Raw genomic sequence first — 13,656 nt, 5'->3', positions numbered from 1 at the left:
AGATGGAGATGGACAAACAGGCAGAAAGCCCAAGACATTGTAAGGTGAGCTTGAAAGAAGGCGGTGCAGGCTATACCACTCATTGGCCAGCTTGCCTACAGTACTAAGCGGCCAGTAGGGGATGCATGAACCTTTCCCGCCTAGGTGGAATTCCTAAGGAACAGGGGCCTCTTTTATTCCATCTCCGACTCCAAGGTCGTCCCCGCCGCTCCCTAGCCTAGGTGTGTGCCCCTCCCCCCTCTCCTTCGCAGTCATCACAAACCGGCCGGGCTGCACACGCTCCAGAAGCAGCATAGCCCCCACTCCTCGCTCCCCAACCATTCTCCTCCCCTTGCTCCAGTGCGGCGGCGCGCTCTCCGAACGCAGTTATGCTGGGGGACGGGCGGGGGCGCGCGCTCGGAGCTCCCGGGCCAGGGGTCGGCGGCGCGCTGCCAAAGGGCATCCCAGGAGGGAGGGCCGGGTGAGTTGCAAGTCCACTCGGCCGCCGCCTGAACTCGGAAGTGCAGAAAGAGAGAGCGGGTGGTTGTGCACGTCTCTGCTGCCGCCCGGGACAGCCCGGAGGTTGGTAGTCGGTGACCACGGGGGCTCCTTAAGGTGTTTTGGTTTTGCCATTTTAAAAAAATTGCTCCTTTTTACTTTGTAGCATAAAGACCTCCACGAGCTAACCTCCAATTCCTAACCTTACATCTTCGCACGTTCTCGAGGGCTGGGGAAGAAAGTGCCGAGGACGCGGGGAGCATCCCTTAATGAGCCCAGCGCCAGGGTCCCCACCAAGCCCCGGGGGTGTGTGTGGGTGTGTGTGGGGGCCTGAACAAGAAGGAAGAAAAGTAGGGGCCAGGCTAGCGCGGCGCCAGGGATGAAGGGAGTGGGAGGGGCCCCGCCACCAGTGCACGCTCTGGAACTACGGGAATGAAAGCCGGGAAAGCCGGCGGGTGGGGGGCATTCCCAGCAGGCCCCAGCCAGCGCGTTCTCGCCGCGCGCGTGCACGCACCTCCCACCAGCCTGTGTCTCCTCTTTATCTTCCCAACTTCTTGGGTCCACGCCCTGGGGACTTCGAGAATTACTCGTCGGGTTCTGGTGCTTCCCGGGAATATTAGGACAACCTTCTCCTTGCTTCTTCTCGGCTTTAGCTTCCTTCTGCCCTTACTAACTTGCCCCAAGTCGCAACTTCAAAGGGAGCCCAGAAAGGGAAACTCCACTTGTCTTCTTCTGTAATTCATTGGATACAATGTAGGCTAACTCTAACCAGGCACAGTAGTATCCTCATGCTGCAGAATGTGATTGTAGCAAATTTTTTTCCCCCTCCCGAAACTCTGAGTAAAGCCCGTTTCCAGGTATCCAGGCAGCAAGTTAATGGGGAAAGATCTCAAGTTCTGGAGTCCAGAGAGTTGGGTTCAAATCCTTCCTCCAGTGCTTGGAGAAGTCAGTTAATTCCCCCCGGAGGCTTCAGTTTCCTAGTTTGTAAAATGAGATTGAAATAGATGGTTTCTGAGGTTCTTTTCAGATCTGTGACAAGGGTATTTTAAACAACAACAATAACACCACAAACGTGTCAGTCCAGAGGCCTCAGAAACGGTGGAGAGGAAGTAAATTTTCTGGGTGCTCCCACCCCTCTCCGTGGTGTCGCTTGCACTTTGACCTCTATCTTTCTCTTGCCCTATTTCTCACCCTCTTCCTCCTCTTTTTTTCATCCTCTTCAGGTGACTTATTACATTCTGTTTTGGGAAAATAGCACAGATAAGTAGAAACAAAGTAATTGTGAGGCATGGAGCATACTGACAACTGAGGCAATCAGGAAAGGCCTTCTGGAGGAGTGGTACTTGAGCTTAGACTTTTCATCAGGATAGTTTTCTCCTCTGTATCTTTATCCACAGATATTCTGAAATAGGAAAGTTTTCCTGTATCATCGGAGGGGGCCTGTATTTCCCCTTCCCAAAGACAACAGGTCAGATAAAAAAAGCCAAAATATGATGAAACTGGGTAACTGGATAACCTCTAATATGTGTGATGGCACCTTAGTCTTTTGAAACATGGACCCTATTCTCTTGGAGGACAGGATAACTTTATACAAACCCTGTATGTCCCTATGCTTATTCAGAGAATCAGGCCTCTGTGCTGTTTGTCTTCAGGTAGTACCCATCCATGCAGTCTCTGCCTAGATGTTGATCCCATGTCTCATTTTCTTTGGAAACATCTTATGGTGTTATCATCCCTGCAATTTTAATCTCGAGGAGCAGATGTACATTTTACCTTTATTCCTTTGCTGTGGTCTTCAAATTACTAATCTCTTCCTAAATTGAGAATGCTTTTGCTTTCTGTTAGCTCTTATCTCTATTTAACTGCTGATATTTCTTTTTTTGGTTGCAGCCAGATAGTAAATGTAGGCCTCTGTCTTGCTTATACATTAAATACTTTCTACTGCATAGGTCATTTTCTTGGTGTGTGGTTTTGATTGTTTTTCTTTTGACTGTGTTTTTGATTAAATTGAATTAATTCTAAAATTAATTTTCTTCCAGGAGGGCACTCCTAAACTGTGATTTTTAAAAAAATAATAAATTAATTAATTTATTTAATTTTAGTTTTCAACATTTACTTCCATAAGATTTTGCGATCCAAATTTTCTCATCTTTCCCCTCCTCCCACCCCAAGACAGTATGTAAATTGATATAGGCTCAACATATGCAATCATATTAAACCTATTTTCACATTAGTCATGTTGTAAAGAAGAATTAGAACCAATGGGAGAAACCACGAGAAAGAAGAAACAAAACAAAACAAAATAAAAAAGAAAGAGCAAATAATATGCTTTGATCTGCATTCAGACTCCATAGTTCTTTTTCTGGATGCGGACAGCATTTTCCATCATGAGTCTTTTAGAATTGTCTTAGATCCTTGCACTACTAAGAAGAGATAAGTCTATCAAAGTTAGTCATCGCACAACGTGGCTGTTGCTGTGTACATTGTTCTCCTGATTCTGCTCACTTCAGTCAGCATCAGTTCATGTAAATCTTTCCAGTTTTCTTGAAGTCTACCTGCTATTGTTTCTTATAGCACAATAGTATCCTGTTACATTCATATTCCACAACTTGTTCAGCCATTCCCCAATTGATGGGCATTCCCTCAATTTCCAATTCTTGGCCACCACAGAAAGAGCTGCTATGAATATTTTTGTATGTGTGGGTCTTTTCCCCATTTATATGATTTCTTTGGGATGTAGCCCTAGAAGTGCTATTGTTGGGTCAAAGGGTATGCACAGTTTTATAGCCCTTTGTACATAGTTCCATATTGCTCTCCAGAATGGTTGGATCAATTCTTTGTGATTTTTTTTAATTAAATTTTTATGGTTTCTCTGGCTTTCATGTTTAATCAGTTACATTGGATTGTTAAATTTTTTTTTCCTGAAAAACAAATTGAAACCAGCAAATGCTAGATATATGGCACAGGTATGTTTTGTTTTCAGGAAACCTGCTCTGGGAAAATTTTAATTTAAAGAACAGACAATATGTGTGTTTTTAGGGTGGTGATGGTTTAAGAGGGGAGGATTTTTCAAATTGCAAAAGAATTTAGTTTAACTGACCCCACCTTAAACACTTTGGTTATATAGGGAAAATCAAAAGTCTTAGTGCATTTTGAAGTATTAATAACTTAGACTTCTGAGATACCCTGTACTTGATGGGACTAGAAGCACTTAAAGCTAAAATTTAAGATACCATTGTCTATTAAATGGAAATTAGGAATGAAAATAAAATGCCTCTGAAATAAAAATTGAGTATGATCTAATAAACATTAGATTTGTATACTTTTCAGAATGTTGGTGTAGATTGAGTACCTTCTAAATCTCTGCTATAGTAAGATGAGGTACAGTTGCTGTAATAGAAATTGGGAGTGTTCTTTTGTGCTCTGCCTAGACTCCCTGTAGTATGATAGAAGGAGTCTCAATTAGGAACCTAGAGAATCTGGCTTCTAGTCCTGGCTCTGTTACTGATGAGTTGTGTGCTATTGAACATGCCACTTCTCACTCTATCTGTGCCTCAGTTTCCTCATTTCCAAATGGGGATGATAGCAGTCACCAAGAAGGGATAGAATTAATAATAATTTTATTCTTAATCATGAGACAATGTATGTGGATTTTCTCTGGGTAGCATAAGGCACAATACTAATGTAGGTTGTTATGGCCTTCTGTGTAGTGAGAACTCTACAGGCTCAAAATTCTGTTTTTTTGGAAGCTGTAGTTGTAAACGTACTGTCTACACAAGAGTGGCTCATTCTGCTTCCTTCCAGTGTTGTATTGATCCAGAGTGAGCATTCCTCTGGGAATAGTCCTATCATATTATGGGATTATAATTAGAAGGGAACTTCCTGAGGGAGAAGGATAAAATGATTCAGGTTTTTCTTTTCTTTTCTCTTTGACTTCCTTCTTTCCTCCTCTCTTTCTTCCTTCCATTTCTCTCTCTCTTCCTCTCCCTCCCTGCTTCCATCTCTCTCTTTTTCTCCTTCCCTTTTGCTCTCTCTCTCTCTCTGTCTTCCTTCCACCCTGACCTTCCCTTCTCCAGGTCTCAGAGAATTTCTTCTGATTTGAAGGCATTGACTTACATGATTTAAGGGCCTTTTCAGCTCTAAACCTATGATCCTTGGATAATAACTCTGGGTAAATTACAATACTAAACTCTCAATTTCTTTCTCTTTTTAAAATATATTTATTTTTATTGCTATCTTTTGTTATTACCATTACCTTCATTTCTGAACATATCCATCCCCTCCCTAGTGAGCCATCCCTAGTACCAGATAAAAAGAAATGAAACGTACTATCCACTTCCTGATAGAGAGGCAATAGATTTAGTATGCAGAATGAAAAATCTTTATTTTTGGGAATTTATTTTGCATGACTATGCTTATTGTTATAAGAAATTTGTTTTTTCCCCCTCATTTCCAATGGGGTAGGAGGTGAGAGGGAGAAAAAATAGATTTCTATTTATTAAAAAAAATTTAAAAATAGAGAAGTGGGAAGGAGTGCTATAGATGGTGAATGTTGCATTGTACTTGCAGAAGAGGTCACTGTGTTGCTAGTTTTGCTGAATTGTTTTGCTTTGTTATGAGACCTCTCAGGGAGTGGGCATAGTCTGTAAATACGATATAAAAGCAAAACATTTCTATAAAACTAAAAAATTAAATGGAAAGTACATAGTAGAAAAATAAAAAAGAAAGGGAAACTAGCAGTTTAGCAAAAGTAACTGACACATCAATAGTCAGATAGTATATGAACTGGTGCAAGCACATAGATCCCCACATGTGCAAAGAAAAGAGAGAGGGGCATTTTCTTGTCTCTTCTCCACAGCTAAGCTTAGTGATTAACATTACATAGGTTTTTTGTTTGTTTTGTTTTATTGTTCTTTGCCGCCCCCTTCCCCCATTTACATTGTTATACTCATTGTGTATATTGCTTTTCTGGTTCTGCTTACTTCTCTCTATTGGTTCCTATAAGTCTATTCATCTAGTATGCAATTTCAAGGGCATAGACTACACCAAGGGTCACAAAAATGCTCCAGAACTTCCAAGTGATGACAGATATTTTAAAAATAGTATTTGGTTAGAAATGTGCAGAGCTGGAGGTGATTGTAAAAAGTGATAGGGAATGGGAAAGTATCAGTTAAAGTAATCAGAATTGAGAAGACAGTGAAAAAGACACCTGATACATTTTTAACATTGACTTGATAAACTGGCCAGCAGAATAAACCAAGAGGAGAGGCTGAATCCGATTTTCTCAGATCAGATCTTTAGATTGGATACAGTGAGGTAAGGATTTGGGTTTGTAAGCATCTGTCCTAAAAATGCAAAGATTCGTGAAGGTGGGAAGGGTTTAACAATCAATTATCCATCATTGTGGATGAGTTTAATAAAATCGCTTTTTTTTTTTGCTTTTAGGCAATTGGGATTAAGTGACTTGCCCAGGGTCACACAGCTAGTGTCAAGTATTTGGTCTGAGTTCAGATCTGAATTCAGATCCTCCTGACTTCAGGGCGGGTGCTGTATCCACTGCGCCCCCTAGCTGCCTCTAAAATTGCTTTCTCCTTACCACTTAACCAATCTACTGATAAAAATGTGGAACAGAGCAGGACCAAGGACAGAGCTCTAGGACACCTCCCTCCAGGTTCAATTAAATATAATAACAACAATTTATTAATGGGTTTTACTATATAAAAGACACCTCTAGTGCAAATACAAAGTGGTAGGTTTGAGGTAACCACAGATTGATATCTGCAACTTATGTAGGTGTTAAGGTATTAACAGTCATTCACACTGTAGCTTGAATGAGTTCACTCAGCATCCTGCCAGTTAACCATTTCCAAACCCACTTAATTTTATTATCATCCAGGTCATATTTCTCTGTCTTGATTATAAGGGTATGATGAAAGAATCAGCCAAATGCCTTGTTAAAATCTAGATATCCTGAATATATACTCATGCCGTCTAATTGTATTCTCTTTTTCTCTAAGTGCTAAGAAATCATTCTTTTGATAATCTGTGTTTGAATTTCATGAGGAAGTCAAGCACATGAGGCCTTGTACTTTGAATTACGTACTTTCCTCTATTGTAAAACTGAGATGGTGTTTCCCTATCTCAGCTTCTGTAGCAGATAACCCTAGGGTCCAGAGCTTTGATCGTGAATGAGGAGATTTAAACTGTTGGCTTAATTTATGTAAGGTTAGTGGATTATCCGGAGACTTGTTTGGTCTCTTCACTTAGCAGTATTACTTTGTTGCATACTGTTATTCAATAAATGTGATTGATTGACAACATCCTTTCCCTGATAGCCACTGCATTATGTCTTATAAAATCTGCCCCCCCATTTGTTTTTCAATTTTAGGGACATCTTATGGATTTCTCCAGGATCCTGCAATAAGTAGCAATGCTACCCAGATGGGAACTGTTTCTCTACCTGCTCGTTTCTCTAGGTTTCCACTTTTATTCTTTCTATGAAGTCTACAAAGTCTCTAGAGGTAAGGCCTTATGCTTTCTTGCCTTCTCTGAAGGGGGAGTAGAGACTGTCAGAAGTTGGTACACACACACACATGTATACACACATATGTACACATATATGTATGCATGCAGGTATATGTATGCATATATATGTCTATGTATGTGTATACATTACACATATATTAAACATGTATGTATGTATATATTTTGTTGTTTTTGTTGTTCGGTTGTTTCAGTTGTGTCTGACTCTGTGGCCCCATTTGGGGTTTTCTTGGCAAAGATACTGGAGTGGTTTTCCATGTCTCTCTCCAGCTCATTTGACAGATGAGGAAACTGAGGCCAACAGGGTTAAGTGACTTGCCCAGGGTCACACAGTTATTAAGTGTCTGAGGCTAGGTTTGAACTCAGGAAGATGAGTCTTCCTGACTCCAGGCCCAGTGCTTTACCCACTGCGCCCACCTACCTGCCAAATGTGGTGTACATAATATGTAATATAATAACATTTATATAACACATGTGTATGTCTGTATTTCTGCCACAGTAGCATTTTGATAGCATTTTAAATGAAAGACGTTTTATTGTTAACACCTCTAATAACCTTGAAGATATTGGCTGCTCCATGAATGTTCTCTTATGTCCCAAGGCAGAAGTGATCTCTGCCTCCTAACACCTCATAGGCTTTGTTCATACCTGTCTATGTGCTTCCTGGCCTTCCAGTTCTGCATTATAATTACTCATATCTTCCCTTTCTAGCTAGGTTGTAAGCTTCTTGAAGGAAAAGACCATGTCTAATTTCATTTCATATCTGTAGAGCCTGGCAAGTACCTTTATGCCTAGTAGACACTTAATAGATGCTTATTTAGTTAATAAATGAATCAAGAGAAAAGTTCATGCAAATTTTCAGCACTTAACCTATTTATTCTCTCTCTCTCTCTCTCTCTCTCTCTCTCTCTCTCTCTCTCTCTCTCTCTCTCTCTCTCTGTTAGGCAATTGGGGTTAAGTGACTTGCCCAGGGTCACACAGCTAGTTAAATGTCAAGTGTTTGTCCTGAGGCTGAATTTGAACTCAGGTCCTGCTGACTTCAGGGCCAGTGCTCTATCTACTGTGCCACCTAGCTGCCCCCCTAGTTATTCTCAAAATACGGTTTTTTACATGAGTCTATGGTTTGTTATCTTGTAATGTTAGTGTTTTGTTTCTATTAATATATAATATACATGATATTTTATTTAATATAACTTTTTAAAATATAACTTTATTTAATATAACTTTTTTATGACTAAGTTCTTTGTATATGCTATCTCATTTATCTTCACAACAACTCTGTAAGGTAGGTGCTATTGTTATTCCCATTATATAGATGAGGAAACTGAGGTGGAAAGGTTAAGTGACTTGCCTAGAGTCATACAACTAGTGTTTGTGGGAAGATTTGAACTTGAGTTTTCCTCACTTCAAGTCTAGTACTCTATCCATTATACTTTCATAGCTTTGAATTTTTGTTTCTGGCATGACAATAAGCCCTTCCTTTCTGTAAGTGTTCAAAGGTAGCCTTTACTCTTACCAGTCTGCCCTGATTCTTTCTCCCCCTTCCGCCTCCCCCAGCTTCCAGTTTCTTAGGGAGGCTACTTTGCTAAGCTCTGACTCCGAGGGGTTTGAAGGTAGAATATTTGCTTGTAGGTTCAGCATTGTGACTTCCTTTCAGTACCCGACATGAAGAGAAGAGATGATCATCCCCTGCTGAAATAGGAACAATATGAACAGCAAGGAGGGCGGGCAATTTCAGTATGCTGAAAATATGTTGGGAAAATAAATGGAAAGTAAATGCAATTTATGCTTCTGGTTTGAGGTAATGGACAGTAGCCTCCCCTTCCCTCAGGATGAAAACTGCTTAGATATGAATGTACTCCATAGAGCTGTTTCCTATGCCCTTTCTTATCACACAGACCAAGCTGAGTTGAACAGATTGGATAAGTAGTTAGATCATATCTAGTGCTGCTCTTTGTGACTTATCCTTTCCTGACAATGTAGATTTGTGGCAGTTATTATTAGATAAAAGAAAGAAATGATTTTAAGGTAAAATGACAGTGATGTATGAGTGTCAGATTTACAACACTGTATGCCATACTTGCTTGCAGAAGTGGCTGGACATTTAACTTACTTCCCAGGAGATGCTCTCACAGTCATGTTGAAACTCTGCAGAGTGAGTAGCTTTCTCTACCTGTACTATTCCTTAGCACCACTGTATTTTTCTTCTTTCCAAATGACTCCCTGAATTCTCTAGAATAAAAGCCTCCCTTGCAATAAAGAAGTGCAATTAAACAAAACAAGCCAACGCATTTGCCCTATTTGACAATGTATGCTCCATTCAGCTCCTATAGTCTACCACCTTTCTGCTGAGAGGGGAGGTATGTTTCCCATTAGGCCACCGAAGTCATGGTTTGTCATTGCATTGATCAAATTCCTGATGGCTTCCAATAGTGTTTTCCATCACATTATTGTGTGAATTGTTCTCTTGGTTTTGCTTACTTCATTCTGCATTGTATTATATATATCTGTATCTATATATCATTCTGCATTATACACATCTTCCCAATTTCTTTGAATTCTTTATGGCCATCATTTTTATGTTGCAATAATATTCTGTTACACACACACACACACACACACACACACACACACACCCATTTTGTTCAGCTACTCCCAAAATGATGATGGGGGTGGCTAGATTATGAAGGGCTTTGAATGCCAAGCAGAGAATTTTATGTCTGATCCTGAAGGTGATAGGGAACCTCTGGAGTTTATTAAGCATAGAGGTGACATGGTTGGACCAGTGCTTCGTGGAGGATTGTCTTGAAGATGGATACTATTAAATCTTCTCTTCAACAGGCTAAAGCAACCCTAGTTCCCTCAACCATTTTTTTCCAACTATTATTTATTTATTTTCCTCTCACCTCCTTCTGACTGGACAAAAAAAAAAAGACCAAAACCTTTGTAACAAATATGCATAGTCAAGGAAAACAAATTCCTGCATTTGGCCAATCTCTTTTTATAATCATATGTTTCCTCAGTGATACATCTGATGTCACTTCTTGCCCCCTGTCATCTTTGGAAAGATACCATCCATAACGAATGCTAGTCTTCTGAATAGATACTCCATTTTAATGCTTGGAATCCATTTGATTCATGCTGGAATACTAAAACTTCCCTTTGAGAAGGTGCTTCCCATTGTTTCTAGAACAGAATTTTTTAGTAAATACTCAAATTAATTCCAAAGAACATATGAAGGAAGACACTATCTGCATCCAGAGAAAGAACTGATAAATAGAAGCATATATAGAGTAATTTTACACACACACACACACACACACACACACACACACACACACACACACATACACACACACACACACATACACATGCATATTTGTGTGTAATGGTAGCCATCTCTAGGTGAGGGGGAGGGAAAAAAGAATAAAAAAGAAATTATATGATAACTTTATCATGTATTTAAAAGGAATACTAAGTTGTCCATAATAGATTTATAGTTTCATGTGCAATCATCTTTTTTATTATGGTATATTGTGGAAATGCTTGTTTTATTCTATAAATTAAAAAAAGGAAATACATCTTCTAGTCCAGAGAGAGGTATAGGGTCCTCTTTCTTATAGTCCAATCCATAATTTTATATTAGTGTTGTGGTTTTTCTTGAGCATTACAGAAGAAATATGTCATGTATAATCAAGTCTTCATCTATTAATGCACTTGCCAGTTAGCTAGCTGATGCTAAATCACCTGGGCCTCCCTAAAGCTTGTATAGCCAGGAGAATGGAGGTCATGTTCAGAATTTCCACTTGATTCTATGGCTCAGGAAACCTGAGGCTTGAAGAATTTCAAGACTTCACTGGGAAGCTCTGCTTCAGTGTTGCATTTCTGGTGTATTGAACTATTTGGGGTAGATCATTTGGATGTGATTCTATACATATATGAAGTTGTGGATAGAGCAGAGAGTCAGGAAGATCTCAGTTCAAATCCAGGCTCAAACCCTTACTAGCGGTGTGACTCTGGGCAAGTCACTTAACCTTTCTCAGCCTTAGTTTCCTCTTCTGTAAAATGGAGATAATAATAGCACCTACTTTCCAGGGTTGTGAGGATACAATGTGACAATATTTGTAAAGGGTTTTGCAAGCCTTAAAGCACTATATAAATGCTAGTTATGATGATATATCTTATAGCAGACATTCTGTCTGGTCACTCAGTGTAGTTGTGGGCCACCTCTTTCCATTCTTCCAAATCCAATATTTCCCCAGGGCCAAGCTGGGGCCTACATGTAGATGTGATCAGGGAATTATGCCTCAGTCCAATAAATATGAAAGGGAAATTTTCAGCTAGCGTAGAACAAAGCAAATTGCTCCTTTCCTCCAAAGTGAAATGGAAATTTTTTGGGGTGGGATACGATCTACTGTCCAGTGCTGTTCCCTTTTCCCCCCCATCCTCAGGTAATCAAGACTGACTATATTGAGTATATGGGCCATATTTTGGCAAGGTGGTAACTTTTATGTGTGTCTGTACATCCATTTATTTTCACAGGAAGGTATAACATGGTGGTTTTGAAAGAGTTAATACACCTTCTCCTCTCCACCCCAAATCAGCCACTTACATCTTGTAGTGGCAGATGAGATCTAGAGTTTATGCAGTACTTGGATGAAAACATTAATTCTCATTAACAGCCATTACCTATGGTAATGAAAGATTAAGAATTAAGAAATATCGGAATTCATTTGTCAGTGAATAATATTTTTCATGTGGTCTGTGGTCATAAAATATGCTTCCTTTAGTAATGTGCCCACTGCTCTCCTGATATGGTTGTGGTGATGTTTGGTGGTGACTTGTTGCTGGAGTGTAAGGCATAGTTTCTCCTGAAATTTAGTGGCTTCTTTGCTCTAAAAATTGGACAGGAATAAAACAACTGCATAAATCAGTTTTTAAAGCCATAGCCACTTCATGTCCTTTCGGCTTCCAGAGAGAAGCCCTTCACAACCAGTCCCTTCCCCACATTTCTAGTCTTCTTATACCTTCCTACTCCTCAAACTCAGTGGACGGAGTGCTGGGCTTGAAGTCAGGAAGACTCATCTTTATGAGTTCAGATCTGGTCTCAGACACTTACTAGCTGTGTGATCCTGGGCAAGTCATTTAACCGTTTGCCTCAGTTACTCTTCTGTAAAATGAGCTGAATAAGGAAAGGGCAAACCACTCCAGTATCTTTGCCAAAATCATCCAGTATCATTTGACCCAAGCAGGGTCATGAAGAGTTGGACATGATGGAACAACAACAGCAACATTTTTTGTTTATTTCCTAGGTTGAAGACAATTATTCTTGGTATTGGTGGTAGTAGTAGTAAGTACTAGTAGTAATAATAATAGTAATTGCTAATATGTATATGTCACTTTATGGTTTACAAAGCATTTACAAATTTTATCTCACTTGACCCTTCTTACAACCCTCTAAAGTATGTATTCTTATTATCCTCATTTTTCAAATGAGGAAACCAAGGGTTGGAGAGCATAAATGACTCACTCAAAGTTACAGAACTAGTAAGTGTCAAAGATGAGATTTAACAATAATAGTAATATATCTTGCTACTCTACAGTAGCTGGAGAGGGGCAGGATGGTTGTGAGAAGGCTGCAATATGTAACCTGTTCATAATAAAAGTAAAAGGGATCAAGGAAATGTATGATAGGAAAAGAAGATGAGTTACTCATGTGATAAAGGCAAACCATGACAGATGGTTAAGCCAGGTACAGTGTCAGGAGAAAGCAAGTAAGGCTTCAACCATTTTGGGTGGTCCCCCTGTCCTGAACCTATGGGAGGACATGGATAAGTCTAATAGGATGTGCAGGCATGGATGGGTTATGATCTGTATCACTTGGGGGACCTCCTAAATCCATGAGATCATAAATCCATATGAGGAATAATGATTCACATGATGCTTTAGAGTTTGAAAAGCAAAGACATATTTCTAAGGTATATATTTTTTTAACTTCACAGCAACCCTTTAAGGTATATATTACAAGTATTATTATCATCCCCATTTTATAGATGAGGAAACTGAGGCTATGGTAAGTTAAGTGCCTTGCCCAGGGTCACACAGCTAGTAGATGCTGATGGTATAATTTGAATCCCTGACTTCAAGTTCACCATATCATCCATTATTAGCACCACGTTCACCAAAGGATTTGTATTCCTTCTTTCATCCTGTTTTTGTCCTTGTCCTTGTCCTTGTCCTTTTGTACTTGTCCAAGGACAAGTATAGCTGTTCATCTCCACTCCAATTATTCTTCAGCTGTTCATCTATCTTCAGAGCAACCTAAGGGTCCACCTCTTGTCCACTTTGGATGCTGTGGTTATCAAGCCACTCTTTGCAGGGGAGAGTTTACACAGTTGTCACGTGGCTTTTCAGGCCCCTGTGTCTTCTCTTGGGGTGGTCGGTTGTGGTGTTGGGGGTCTATGGTTAGTAATTTTTTTTCCTCCAGGGAAGGGCTGTTGCCTTTCCAATTAACTCCTTTTGTCTTTCTCCTTAGGCAAGCTGCCCATAAACGAGCTGATGTCCAGGTTTTTCTGCTGTTTGAACTGTTCTCTCCTCTGTCTTCCCTGACCTCAACTCTTATGGTGGTTGGAAACT

At 40.0% G+C, this 13,656-nt stretch overlaps 1 protein-coding gene across 1 annotated transcript in view; it reads left to right on the top strand.

Moving 5' to 3' along the window:
- Nucleotides 1-298: 298 nt before the first annotated feature.
- The window catches only part of HHAT (hedgehog acyltransferase), a 475,631-nt gene continuing 462,273 nt past the window's right edge, over nucleotides 299-13,656 (top strand). The window contains exons 1-2 of the mRNA XM_021007864.2: nucleotides 299-561; nucleotides 6,866-6,998. Coding sequence (XP_020863523.1) covers nucleotides 6,908-6,998 — 91 coding nt within the window. The 5' untranslated portion in view covers nucleotides 299-561; nucleotides 6,866-6,907. The remainder of the gene's footprint in view (nucleotides 562-6,865; nucleotides 6,999-13,656) is intronic.

This window comes from Phascolarctos cinereus, unplaced genomic scaffold, assembly GCF_003287225.1.
Source record: "Phascolarctos cinereus isolate Bilbo 61053 unplaced genomic scaffold, phaCin_HiC Scaffold_5;HRSCAF=322, whole genome shotgun sequence".
NCBI classification, from domain to species: Eukaryota; Metazoa; Chordata; class Mammalia; order Diprotodontia; family Phascolarctidae; genus Phascolarctos; species Phascolarctos cinereus.
This window is presented reverse-complemented; position numbering and strand designations above follow the sequence as displayed.